Below are 14,184 nucleotides of genomic sequence, written 5' to 3' on the forward strand. Positions count from 1 at the left end.
ACCGTCTTAAGGGCCTGTCCCACTTTCACGACTTAATTCACGACCTTAAACGACATAAAAAAATCAAGGGCGCAGTAGCCTACGACCTTATACGACTATGTGTACGACCTTCCACGACTATGTCTACGACCTCCTACGACTATGTTGAAGACCTCCTACGACTATGTTGAAGACCTCCCACGACTATGTTGAAGACCTCCCACGACTATGAAGAAGACCTCCTTCGACCATGTACGTTTTACTGCTGTTTGCAGTAGCCCTTTTGCTTCAGCAGCCTATTAAGAAAGGCACAAGGGGAAGAACAAGAAGAGGTCTCAATGGGTGAATGGAAATGATGTGATGGACTGTCCCAGTACACCAGATGACTGGAAGAGAGTGGAGCTGGGCTTTGACAAAAGATGGAACATTAAGCACACATGTGGGGCAGTGGATGGCAAGTATGCCATTCTTGTCCCTGTCCCTGTACCCCTCATTTTTCTTATCGTACAGGATGGCATTCTGCTGGAACCATTCCTCAAGGTCCCCCTCCTGCTGCCTGATGAAGGTATAGGGCATAACGTTCCCCCAGCCCTCACCACCACCAATGGGGCATCTGCCTCTGATGCTGTGTCAGACACAGGAGAAAGGGCTGCTTTGCTGCCTTCAAATGAGGCAGTGAAGGATGGGGTGGTGGTGGGGACATATACTCCCACCCTGGTCTCCTCCTCCAGGGGTCTCTCATGCAGGGCTACCTCCTCCTGCACTATCACCTCCGGACGTGGCGGCGCTGCCCTGCAGCTGCGGCTCGCCTGCAGTCCGTTTGTCTTTTCTTTTTTTTGTTTTCTTTGCCCTGTTGTTTTAGTTTATTTCAGTTTATTTTAGTTGTGTATGTATGGGGGGGGGGGGGGGGGGGGGGGGGGGAGCAACTTGTTTTTAGTCTCTTCCTTCGGGGGGGATGCGACCTTTTCTTGTATCCCTCGTCTCCGTCTGTGCTGAGGCCTAATGGCGGAGCTGGCGGCCTCCAACTGGGACCGACCTCGAGGCTCCGGAGGCAGAGCCAGGACTTACCAACACGAGCTGGCCGACTTCGGGTCTGTTGTGGCGGTGGCGACCTGACATCGGAGGCTCGGCCACGGGCCCAGTGGACGACAGTGTCGGGAGCTCGCAGGTCCCAGGTTGGTGACGGGTTCTCCGGAGCTCCCGCAACAACAGCTTCGTCCGCTGTACTGGAGGGTGGTTTCAACCGCCCCGGGCCGCGGAGTTTGAACCGGCACGTTCGCGGAGCTCGGATTTGGCCGCGGGACTTACTTACCATCACCCGGCGGGGTCACCGCATCGGAAGCCTGGATCACCTCAACGCAGAGGGAGAACAAGGAGGGAAGAGACAAGGACTTTAAGACTTTTGCCTTCCATCACAGTGAGGAGGTGCCTGGTAGACTCACTGTGGTGGATGTTAAATCTGTGTTTATTGTGTGTTTTGTTATTTTATTCTATGTTATGACTGCAAGGCACGACATTTTATTCAGACTGTAAAGTCTGAATGACAATAAAGGATACTTTACTCCTGCCACTCCTCCTCCTGGGTGGGCAACACCTGCATGGCTGTGTTTTTTTTTTAGGGTTGTGCCCTCCCCCTGCGCTGCTGCATTTTTGGTGCCATCTCTAAAACGCAAGTCTCCTCTCCAAAAAACATTCCAGCTATGAATGAACATGTCTTGGGGTGACAGAGGTGACGTTCTGCTGTTTAAATAACCTTTTTTTTCTACTGACCTTTTTTTCACCCCGGAGCTATTACCTTCGAATATTTCTGACCACCTACGACTAGCATCACGACCTACCTACAACCTACCTACGACCTACCTACGAGTAAAAAGTATCGATTTTTTACATGCTGACCTTTTTTTTAAACTCGTGGACATTTTTCATCAGGCTAGAAAAAACGCCGCGACCTACTTGATGCCACGAGTACCTACGACTAGCGTCATGACCTGCTACGACCTCGTGACGACCATGCTGCGAGTATGAGTCAAGGGCAAACTCGGCAGAGGTCGCGAATTAGGTCGTTAAAGTGGGACAGGCCCTTAAAATGACCACCTAAACTGTCATTTGGCAACCGAAAAAGCTGCCTAGGTTGCCCGGCTAAGTGAGGGCCCTGCTCCTTAATACAGGTATAAGAAAGCCCTCAGCACCAGGTCTATCCTCCAGTCTTTCCATCACCGTTGGAAACTTTTATTGCTGTTTATCAACATGAGGACTAAAGTTGTGCCAATGAAAGTCAAAGAAGCCATTATGAGTGAGAAATGAGAATAAAACTGTTGGAGACATCAGCCAAACCTTACGTTACCAAAATCAACTGTTTGGAACATCATTAAGAAGAAAGAGAGCACTGGTGAGCTTACTAATCGCAAAGGGACTGGCAGGCTGATGACAGAAGAATTCTCTATAATAAAGAAAAATCCCCAAACACCTGTCCGACAGATCAGAAACACTCTTCAGGAACCATGTGTGGATTTGTCAGTGACCACTGTCCGCAGAAGACTTCATGAACAGAAATACAGAGGCTACACTGCAAGATGCAAACCACTGGTTAGCCACAAAAATAGGATGGTCGGGTTACAGCTTGCGAAGAAGTAATTAAAAGAGCAACCACAGTCCTGGAATAAAGTTCTTGCGGACAGATGAGACAAAGATTAACTTATGTCAGAGTGATGGTAAGAGCAAAGTATAGAGGAGAGAAGGAACTGCCCAAGATCCAAAGCATACCACCTCATCTGTGAAACACGGTGGTGGGGGTGTTATCACCTGGGCATGTATGGCTGTTGAAGGTACTGGCTCACTTATCTTCATTGATGATACAACTGCTGATGGTACTAGCATGAATTCTGAAGTGTATAGACACATCCTACCTGCTCAAGTTCAAACAAATGCCTCAAAACTCATTGGCCGGCGGTTCATTCTACAGCAAGACAATGACCCCAAACATACTGCTAAAGCAACAAAGGAGTTTTTCAAAGCTAAAAAATTATAAATTCTTGAGTGGCCAAGTCAATCACCCGATCTGAACCCAATTGAGCATGCCTTTTATATGCTGAAGAGAAAACTGAAGGGGATTAGCCCCCAAAACAAGCATAAGCTAAAGATGGCTGCAATACAGGCCTGGCAGAGCATCACCAGAGAAGACCCCCAGCAACTGGTGATGTCCATGAATCACAGACTTCAAGCAGTCATTGCATGCAAAGGATATGCAACAAAATACTAAACATGACTACTTTCATTTGCATGACATTGCTGTGTCCCAAACATTATGGTGCCCTGAAATGGGGGGACTATGTATAAACGCTGCTGTAATTTCTACATGGTAAAACCAAAATCTATAAAAATGGCCTTTATTAAAATTTGACAATGTGCACTTAAACCGCTTGTGATTTCATTCTATTACAAATCTCAAATTGTGGAGTACAGAGGCAAATAAATAAATGATGGGTCTTTGTCGCAAACATTATGGGAGGCACTGTATATACTTAGCTTCACAAAAACAATATGGAAGCACTTACTCATTGCACAGTGCACTACCTGGCAAGATATGGTGTGATTAACGTCAGTCAAACCTGTGGCTTCCCTCTTTTCTTGAGTTGCAGACCCATTGTCCCTCCTTACAAGTGTTGGCTGTATGTCATGTTTTTGTGCTGTTCCGTGGTTCTGTAAAGTGTTAAATCCTATTTCAAAGACCCATCTCCCTCTATTCCTTTCATTCTCTTCTAAAGTCAATACCACATAGAGTCTTAGAAACATAGAAAATAGGTGTAGGAGCAGGCCATTCGGCCTTACGAGCCAGCACCGCCATTCATTGTGATCATGGCTGATCGTCCCCAATCAATAACCCGTGCCTGCCTTCTCCCCATATCCCTTGACTCCACTAACCCCTAGAGCTCTATCTAACTCTTAAATCCATCCAGTGACTTGGCCTCCACTGCCCTCTGTGGCAAGGAATTCCATAAATTCACAACTCTCTGGGTGAAAAGGTTTTCTCTCACCTCAGTCTGAAATGACCTCCCCTTTATTCTAAGTCCATTCCAGGTCTGACCCATTTTGCCAATCTTTGACTCAATGCAGCTGAAGTATTGGTTGCTGCAGTTCCATCTCCATTCTGCATTTCCCGTGTATAACATCCTAATTATTTGTACCAAGCCAGTTTGGTACAGATGAACAGAGGATTTATCGTTTCTGACAAATTGTAGTAAGATCTCCCACTTGGATCTCAAAATTAAGCCTCAAGTGAGGGAGTTTCATTGTCTTAAGCAAACCTCTTCTAACCATTGTAGTGGCCAGTTGTTCTGTCACTGCTGAGACCTTGGATGCCATGGGGATTGATTGAATTGAAAGAAACAGTATGGAAACAAGCCCTTTGGCCCACTGAGTCCCCACTGACCATTGATCACCCATTCACCTTAGTTTTTTTGTTATCCCACTCTCGCAACCACTCCCTAAACACTAGGGCAATTTACAAAAGCCAATTAACCCATAAACCACTATAAACCCACTGACTTCCATGGCTATCTAGACTACTCTTCTTCCCACCCTGCTTCCTGTAAGGGCTCCATCCCCTACTCCCAATTCCTCCGTATACGCTGCATCTGCTCCCAGGATGAAGTGTTCCACACCAGGTCATCGAAAATGTCCTCATTCTTCAGGGAACGGGGGCTCCCCTCCCCTACTATAGATGAGGCTCTCACCAGGATCTCTTCAATACCCCATAACACTGCTCTCTCTCCCCATCCCCCCCCCCCACTCATAACAAGGGCAGAGTCCCCCTAGTCTTCACCTTTCACCCCACTAACCGTCACTTACAACAAATAGTCCTCCGTCAGTTTCGCCACCTCCGATGTGACCCCACCACTCGCCACATCTTCCCATCTGTCCCCCCCCCCCCCCGTCTGCTTTCCGCAAAGACCGCTCCCTCCGTAACTCCCTGGTCAATTCTTCCCTTCCCTCCCGCATCACCCCCTCCCCGGCCACTTTCCCTTGCAACCGCAAGAGATACTACACTTGTCGCTTTACCTCCCCCCTCGACTCCATTCAAGGTCCCAAGCAGTCGTTCCAGGTGCGACAGAGGTTCACCTGCACCTCCTCCAACCTCATCTATTGCATCCGCTGCTCTAGATGTCAGCTGATCTACATCGGTGTGACCAAGCGTAGGCTTGGCGATCGTTTTGCCGAACACCTCCGCTCGGTCCGCATTAACCAACCTGATCTCCCGGTTGCTCAGCACTTCAACTCCCCCTCCCTTTCCGAATCCGACCTCTCTGTCCTGGGCCTCCTCCATGGCCAGAGTGAGTACCACCGGAAATTGGAGGAGCAGCACCTCATATTCTGCCTCACCCGCTGAGTTTCTCCAGCACTTTTGTCAACCCATAAACCCTGATGTCTGGGTGTGGATCCATTGTTTCTTAAAAGGTTCAAAGGTTATTTATTGGTCACATACACCTAGGTGTAGTGAAATGCTTCTTGCCAATGCAGCACATAAAGAAAGAATACAGACATAACATTAATAAGAGATTTAAACATAAAGAACATCCCCCCACAATGGCTCCCACCATGAGGGAAGGCCCAAAGTCCAGTCCCCAACCCCAGTTCACCCATAGTCGAGCCAATTGAGGCCTCCACAGTTGCCTCTACGGAGGCCCGATGTTCCTGGCCGTTCTCGCCGGGTGATGTTGCTCCGGCGTCGGGAGAATCCTCACAGCGGCTTGGGACACCTGGAACGGCCGCTTCCGTACTGGAGGCCGCGGCTTCCGAAGCCAACAAGGCCGCGCCGGTTGGAGCTCCACTACTGGCGATCTCGTCGCGAGATCCCAGGCTCCCGGTGTAAAGTTCGGCGCCGCCGCCCGCAGCTGGCCGCTCCTCAGACTCGCAGCTCCGCGATGTTGTTCCCGGCGGTCTCAGCTCACCGGAGCTCCAGCGCGGCGACCCAGGCAAGGCATCGCCCGCTCCACGATAGCGCTCCAGCGCTGTGCCGCTGCCGAAGCCGAGGTTCTGGCGGTCCGCGACAGGAAACGCCGCTCCAGGCCCGCTGGTAGGCCGCGAGGACGGGTCGAAACTGCAGCCCGGAGAAAAGCTGCCTCTCCGACCAGGTAGGGACCCTGAAAGGTAGTTTCCCCCTTTCCCCCCCCCCCCCATCCCCCACACAAAAAAGTCTAGAACTCCAGAAACAAAAACACTTTAACTAGCTAAAAATTAAAAAAAGATGAAAAGACAGACAGCTGCTGGCTGGGCAGCCGCGCACAGGTCAGCGCCCCCTGTACATTCTTATCTCATTTCACTTTGTCACGTCTTAGTAAATGTGAGCTAACATCCCAATTCATCACTTCTGCTTAATGAAACTGAGAGAAGGTGACATTGGGATAATGTCTCTATTCTCACGCCCGGACTGGAGCCATCAATCAGTGTTGGACATTTACTCCTTCAATTATTGTCATCAATGTCCATGCTTGTATTTTCTTAACATTCTTGGAGAACTTCACCGACTACTGACGATAGTGGTACGTGGCAATCTCCAGAGATTGGTTCAAACTGAATATTGTCCATTCATGTTTTCTGCGATGGGGTTTTTACAACCCTTTGAAACCAGAGATTCCACTTGGTTGCGCTGGGTTACTTTTGCTGCACTGAAGGTGCTGTTGTACAATTGATGCAAGAGATCAGAATTAGAACTGCAGTCTGCATTTTTCCTATGTTTCCTCCAATCCTTTGTGTTGATTTTTCAAAGTATGGAGTTGAAAGCAGATTCTTCCCTTGAAACTAGCCATACTTTCCAGGTTGAATTTATTCAGCTATCAGTTTCTAGTTAAAATGAATTGGTTGGTGCCTTTGCTTGGTGTGTTTATGGATGTAATGTTTGCAGTTTGTCGTAATATCTGCACTCTATTTGGAAACGAACAAGAATATTTTCACTCGGGTGTCCTCCGCATCTGATTCTAAATTTTCTTTTAGCCAATGCAAATTATTTGTCAAATCATAAAGGCTGTTTGCAGATTTTGATTCTATTTTATATTATATTTTAATATATTTTATATTAAATTTATATTTTTTGCAACTATATTTTCCTCTTCAGTCAGAGTGGCAGGTCTACATTTGCAATTATCCAGATATCTGCTTTTAATTTTAATTCAAGGGAAAAATAAATGAAAGTACATGATTCTTCAGTAAACTATTGAGATGCATCACATTCTGTTCTTGCAATCTCACGCGATATATGGTGACCGTCCATGTCAGTTCAATGCATTGCTGTGCCAAAGTTCATTATTTGTCTTGCTTTAATGCCAAATAGATTCCTTGATAGCATAGTTGTTTTTAGATGCAGATTTCAGCATTGAAAGTAGTATAAAGGAAGTGGTCTAAGATGCACAATTCACCTTCAACTGGCACAATTTATACAGAAGGTTTCTTTTTAAAACAGGAAACATACTAGATTGTAATGGAATTGTAAATCAATGATGTGCAGCAGTTGTGTGGAGTGCCAGAGAGACAAACTGAGTCACTTCAGGCTACAGTCTGAAGAATGGTCTCGACCCGAAACGTCACCCTTCCTTCTCTCCAGAGATGCTGCCTGTCCCACTGAGGTACTCCAGCATTTTGTGTCCATTCACATGAATGTAGAATCCCAAACTTTGGCACAGCATGATCCAGTGTCTCCAAGCTGTGATTCTAAAAGGATGGAGGTTTCCCCTTGGCCGCGCCAATCCAGATGTAGGCCGCGAGGAGGGGGCGTTTGTTTCTTCCTCCTCAGCCATGATCATGTTGAATGGCGGTGCAGGCTCGAAGGGCCGAATGGCCTACTCCTGCACCTATTTTCTATGTCTATGTGTTGGTTGGTAATTGGCTACTGGAAATTACTTGGTTGGTTGGTAATTGGCTACTGGAAATTACTCCTTGGTTTAACTAAATTGCAAAAGATTTAAGGAAGAGACCGTACGGTGAAGGAGAATAGCATTGCTCTCTTGGGGGGTTAATGTGGTGCCCAAAGATCTGAATGTCTGCTCCTCCTCAAGTCTATAATTCAAAGTCTGCTCCAATTATGTACTCCACATGGAGTCTAACAGAGAACTAACTTCCTGAAGCTCCCAGATAAATCTGTTGGGTTAGACCTGAATTGGTTGAGTGATTGCGCTCATTTCAGTGAAGTGTGATTTACATAAAACCAGGTGTCTGAGTCAATTTACTGAGAATGATTTTGAAGTGGGCAACAAGGGAGGGTAGGGGGGTGGGTGGGGTTAGTTGCACACACCAGTGGGTATTTTGGCACTACGTTGCAACAGGAGGCACCTAGTGCTGGATCCACCCCATCCAACTACTGCCTTGCTGACCTTTCCATTCCTGCTTTGGACAGCTCTCTCTGGATGGATCTTGATTAGAAGAAGGGACTATTGGGTATTGCTGTAACACTTATTGCAACAGCAACATAGAGGGAAGTCCTGAAGCATGGGAGGATGGTGAAGAGTTTAGGGCTCTCCAGTTGTGCATCCATTTGTGGAAGTCATTTCTCTAAGACAGCAATGAGTCAGACTTTCCTGTGAGACGTGTACAGTTTTATTGAAAGGAATTTGATTATGTCTTTTATAAGATGATGCTACCAAAAATTTATCATGGGATTAAAAGGTCAGTTTAGGAATTTTTACAGTGGTACAAGAGAATTGAGACGATGGGTAGAGTTGGCAGAATGTGATTAGTGACACCCATAAGAAAATATATTTACACCTCAACTAAGGGGGAAGGGGGAAACTGCTTTTCTCAGTGACTACCTGGTCGAGGATTTGTCTTTCTTCCGAGCTGCATCTTCGCCCCCTCCTCGCGGCCTACATCTGGATTGGCGCAGCCTTTCCTGCTGGAGACCGGCCAGAGCTTCAGCAGCGGTGCAGCACTAAAGTGCCATTGGCGAATGGGCGATGCCTTACCGGGGTTGTCGTGTTGGAAGCTCCGGAGTGCTGGGACTGCCGACTTTAACACCGTGGAGCTGTGGTCTGCGGAGCTTCCAGCCAAGGGCGGCACTGACTTTAACAACATGGGGCCCTGGGATCTTTCGCCGAGGATTACCGTGTGGAGCTCCGCCCAGCTCGGCCTGTGGACTTCGGGAGCCGCGGTCTCCGGTAGGAAGTGGCTGATTCGGAACTCCAAGCCGCTGAGAGTATTCTTCCGATGCTGGAGTACCATCATCCGGCGAGAGGGCCTGAAACATCAGGCTCCTGTTGTGGCGTTTGCGGAGGTCTCAATTGGCCCCGACCATGGGTGAACATAGAGGAAGTGGACTGAACTTTTATTGCCTACCCTCACAGTGGGAAACTTTGATTCATGTTAAATTCTATCGTGTGTTGTGTTCTTTTTATTTGTATGGCTGTATGGCAACCCAAATCTCACTGTACCAATTGGTACAGTGACAATAAATGTAAATTTGAACTATTTGCTGTCTGAGAGAACCAACTTCCACGAATTGGAGGATGCACTACCAGGGAGCATAATATTAAAAATATAGAACCTGGCCTTTATGAACAAGGTTTGGAATCGCCTATATAGAACAGAGATGTAATTTTTCTTTGTCAAGCATTTCTGGCTAAGCCAAATATATGTAGTTGGGTAACTTTTTTTCTCAATTAACTTTATATGTTATTGACAACGCCACCATTTTAATGGTCACCTTTTTTATTCATAATGAAAATGGTGGCCTACCCCTTTGAAATATACGCAGAGAAGTCATGATGGTTTAACAACTGGCTTATGCAGAACTAGGGAAAAGTATGAAATCATTATTTCACATATTTCGACTGGGATCCACTTTCAGTTGAAATGGATGAGCAGAATTAGATACGCACCAAGTTTGGTGTTGGAACTCTGCCGTGGGTATTCTGGTTTGGTTTGAAATGTAAATAGAAATGGGATAGAATTAACAGCAAAAGTGCTGTAGCGAGAATGGTGACTTTAGATATAATAGAGGCTGCCTCTAAACCAAGGCTGGATGCTGGGCAAACTGTTTGATAGTAAAAACACTGGCACAGGTCAAGAGGTTTTGAAGAAGTGGAACTGGTGTCATCAATGTGGACTTAGTGACTGGTTCAGGTGATCTCAACATTGGCCAAGATGTGATGTAATATAAAGGGGTTGAGCTTCAATCTCCAGGACTCCCAATTGAACAGAGCAAGTGATTGAGGAGGTAACCAGTTAGCGACAGTCCCACCCTAACAGGAAGACAATAGACAATAGGTGTAGGAGTAGGCCATTCGGCCCTTCGAGCCAGCACCGCCATTCAATGTGATCATGGCTGATCATCCCCAATCAGTTCCCCGTTCCTGCCTTCTCCCCATATCCCCTGACTGCTATTTTTAAGAGCCCTATCTAGCTCTCTCTTGAAAGCATACAGAGAACCTGCCTCCACCTGAGGCAGAGAATTCCACATACTCACCACTCTCTGTGAGAAAAAGTGTTTCCTCGTTTCCGTTCTAATGGCTTACTCCTTATTCTTAAACTGTGGCCCCTGGTTCTGGACTCCCCCAACATCGGGAACATGTTTCCTGCCTCTAGCGTGTCTAAGCCCTTAACAATCTTATATGTCTCAATAAGATGCCCTCTCATCCTCCTAAACTCCAGAGTATACAAGCCCAGCCGCTCCATTCTCTCAGCATATGACAGTCCCACCATCCCGGGAATTAACCGTGTAAACCTACGCTGCACTCCCTCAATAGCAAGAATGTCCTTCCTCAAGAAAAGCCTTGGGAGTAGGATGGAGCAGGAAGAGTTTTATTTTTACATTACTGTAGAGGTAGTCATGTGTTTCAGCAGGGAAACATGTTATTGAAAAGCTGGCCACGGATTTGGATGCCCCCTTCTAAGTTCCTCAGAAGGTAAAGGGTAGCTAGCCTTGGCCTCTGGTAACTAGATTGCTCTAGCTGACATCATCTAACAACTCCCTGCAGACCAAGTATGAAACCTGGAACTTGACTTGTGACTCAGTTCTCTGCCTTAACATGTAACAAGAGTTTTGTAATACAGGGTCAGGCCCCTAAACATTAATTGGTTACCTTAATCTGACATCAGAATGGCATGCAAATGATTGCACAAGACGAGCGTGCACGTATTTTAGCTATTCATAATCCACTTTGTTGATATTAAACAAAGTCTGCCAGTTTCCTGGCTGAAACGATGAAGTGTTTGCCTTTTCTCATATTTAAAAGTTGCAATATGTTTACAATTACATTTACGTTAGCTCGTTACTCTTCAAGTATTTCAGAATGCTATGGTGGAACCTAGTTTAAATTATCATTCCCTTAGCCGACTAGTTTTAGTAGCCCAGGAATTATTATGCTCCAGTCCAGAGGTGATATGAGCCTGCAAACCTCTGAGTAAAGAAAGTAGACACCAACAAAGACCTGCCATACCATGTTTTAACTCGTCAATCTATTAATTGCGATACTGAAGCCGTTCTGTCTAAGGTGCCAATTTTCATGCGTTAATCTGTGGCTTAACCTGCCATTCTGTTGTAGATGTAAAGAATGTATGTCTTTCATGTGGATATTGGTTGCCAACAACATAAAGCATTGGATTTTCTGGCTGCTCTTTTGTCATTAGTGGGATGGTGCTCTGTAAAAACTGGCTTATTTTGCTTATATATTTGACTATCAGCTATCTTGAGCAGCCCTGCAAATATATAAATGTATTTTTTAACCATTCTTCATTAACAAATTGTACTAACATATTAATTTTTGAATTTTTTTAAATAGTTATATATGTATCAGCTGTTCCGGAGTTTAGCATACATCCATTCCTTTGGAATTTGCCACCGGGATATCAAACCACAGAATCTGCTGCTTGATCCTGACACAGCTGTGCTAAAACTTTGTGACTTTGGAAGGTGAGTAATTGAAATGCTGTTTTTGGATTGCTGCATTACTCCACAAATGTTCAGTAACATCTCGCAAAGTCTGACTCCTACCAACCAGACGTGGTATGGGAATGCTGCCACTTGAAGGATTCCCTCCAAGGTCTACACAAACCTGAAACATATTGTCGTATTGCCTTTACCACTGGGTGTAAGCTCTGGAACTCCCTTCCCTAAGCTTGGGAAGACCTTCATTATAAATACATAAATTCACAGAGGTTGCTTTGTGCCACCTTACTATAGGCAATTAGTAGGCCAATACATTGTGTACTAAGTACCAATGCAGATGAGAGGGGATCTCATTGAAACATATAAGATTGTTAAGGGCTTGGACACACTAGAGGCAGGAAGCATGTTCCCGATGTTGGGGGAGTCCAGAACCAGGGGCCACAGTTTAAGAATAAGAAGTAAGCCATTTAGAACGGAGACGAGGAAACACTTTTTCTCACAGAGAGTGGTGAGTCTGTGGAATTCTCTGCCTCAGAGGGCGGTGGAGGTAGGTTCTCTGGATGTTTTCAATAGAGAGCTAGATAGGGCTCTTAAAATAGCGGAGTCAGGGGATATGGGGAGAAGGCAGGAACAGGGTACTGATTGGGGATGATCAGCCATGATCACATTGAATGGCAGTGCTGGCTCGAAGGGCCAAATGGCCAACTCCTGCACATATTGTCTATTGTCTAAATGCAAATCTGAACGAAATTTTGTTGCATCTGGCTCGCCATGCAACATAAAATAACAAAAGGATAAAATAGATAAAATAAATAAAAAGATAAAATAGCTAATAGTGGTGGCACATTATGTGGAATTCAAGAGTCTGATGGCTCGGGGGAAGAAGCTGTTGCAAAACCTGGCCGTTCTGCTCCTTATACTGCGATACCTTTTGCCCGAGGGCAGCAGAGTGAACAGTCCGTGATGGAGATGTGTGGAGTCTTTTATAATGCTGTTGGCCTTGGACAAGCAACGTTTGCACGCAATGTCCCGGATTGAAGGAAGAGATGTCCCGATGATTTTTTTCAGCCATCCCCACCACTCTCTGCACGGATTTCCAGTCGGAGGCTTTGCAGTCCCCAAACCAGACAGAGATGCAGCTGGTCAAAATGCTCTCTATGGTGCCCCTGTAGAAAGTGGTGAGGACGGGATGGGTGAGGTGAGCTCTTCTCATCCGGCGCAGAAAGTGCAAACTCTGCTGCGCTCTCTTAACTAGTGATGCGATGTTTTGTGACCAGGTCAGACTGTACGTGATCTGCACCCCCAGGAACTTAGTGTTACTGACTAACTCCACATCATGAATAGGAAAGATTTAGAGGGACATGGGTGAAATATGGGCAAGTGGAGCTGGGCTAGATGGTCGGCTTGGACATGTTTCTGTGCTGTATAACAATAGGTTGATATTCATCCTCTTTCTTCATCTCCCCCAAACATTCCAGATAAAGCTACCTGTTAATATTCCATTTCTAGGGTTTGACCATTGGCAAGTTGTGTCCAGAAGTGCATGGAACTATTTCAAATCTATGCACCAGGCATTCAGCCCAAGTTTTCCCTTTAACTGTTTAGCTTAATTGTCACATGCTGCATTACTTTGTTGCCTCAAGTATGCATTTTCACAGAAGATCATATTCTAGGCACTTGCACATTAAGTAAATATTCCTGAATTTTGTAAGTAAAAACAGTCCTGTGCTTACTCTGTCAAACCCTTCCATGATTTTAAGGACCCCTTATTAGTTGCATTTACTTAGTTACACTGAATCACATTCCTGGAGGGCAGTGGAGGCAGGTTCACTGGATGCTTTCAAGAGAGAGCTAGCAGATAGGGCTCCTAAAAATAGCGGAGTCAGGGGATATGGGGAGAAGGCATTAACGGGGTACTGATTGGGGATGATCAGCCATGATCACATTGAATGGCGGTGCTGGCTCGAAGGACCAAATGGCCTACTCCTGCACCTATTGTCCATTGGACACTTGTCCAGCACTCTCTGTTGCTTGATTACTGACTTGCATTACATGGACTCTTGATCAAAGAATATGATCTGCAGAAGTAACTTTCTTTTCTCATATGGCCTCAATTTAATTTAGAACTTGTTGGAGGGTGTAGTTGAGGTACGTACAATAACAACATTTAAAAAACATTTGGACAGGTACATGGATAGGAAAGGTTTCGAGGGATTTGGGCCAAATGTTGGCGAATGGGACTCGTGTCGATGAGGCATCTTTGTCGGCTTGAGCAAAAGGGCTGGTTTCCATACCATACAACTCTAATTTAACAAGGCCCTTTATGAAAACAT

The 14,184-nt window shown here is 45.9% G+C and overlaps 1 protein-coding gene across 1 annotated transcript in view; it reads left to right on the forward strand.

Moving 5' to 3' along the window:
- Positions 1-14,184, forward strand: part of gsk3b (glycogen synthase kinase 3 beta) — a 153,743-nt gene that overhangs the window by 106,477 nt on the left and 33,082 nt on the right. The window contains exon 5 of the mRNA XM_033033414.1: positions 11,745-11,875. Coding sequence (XP_032889305.1) covers positions 11,745-11,875 — 131 coding nt within the window. The remainder of the gene's footprint in view (positions 1-11,744; positions 11,876-14,184) is intronic.

This window comes from Amblyraja radiata, chromosome 14 (genome assembly GCF_010909765.2).
Source record: "Amblyraja radiata isolate CabotCenter1 chromosome 14, sAmbRad1.1.pri, whole genome shotgun sequence".
NCBI lineage: Eukaryota > Metazoa > Chordata > Chondrichthyes > Rajiformes > Rajidae > Amblyraja > Amblyraja radiata.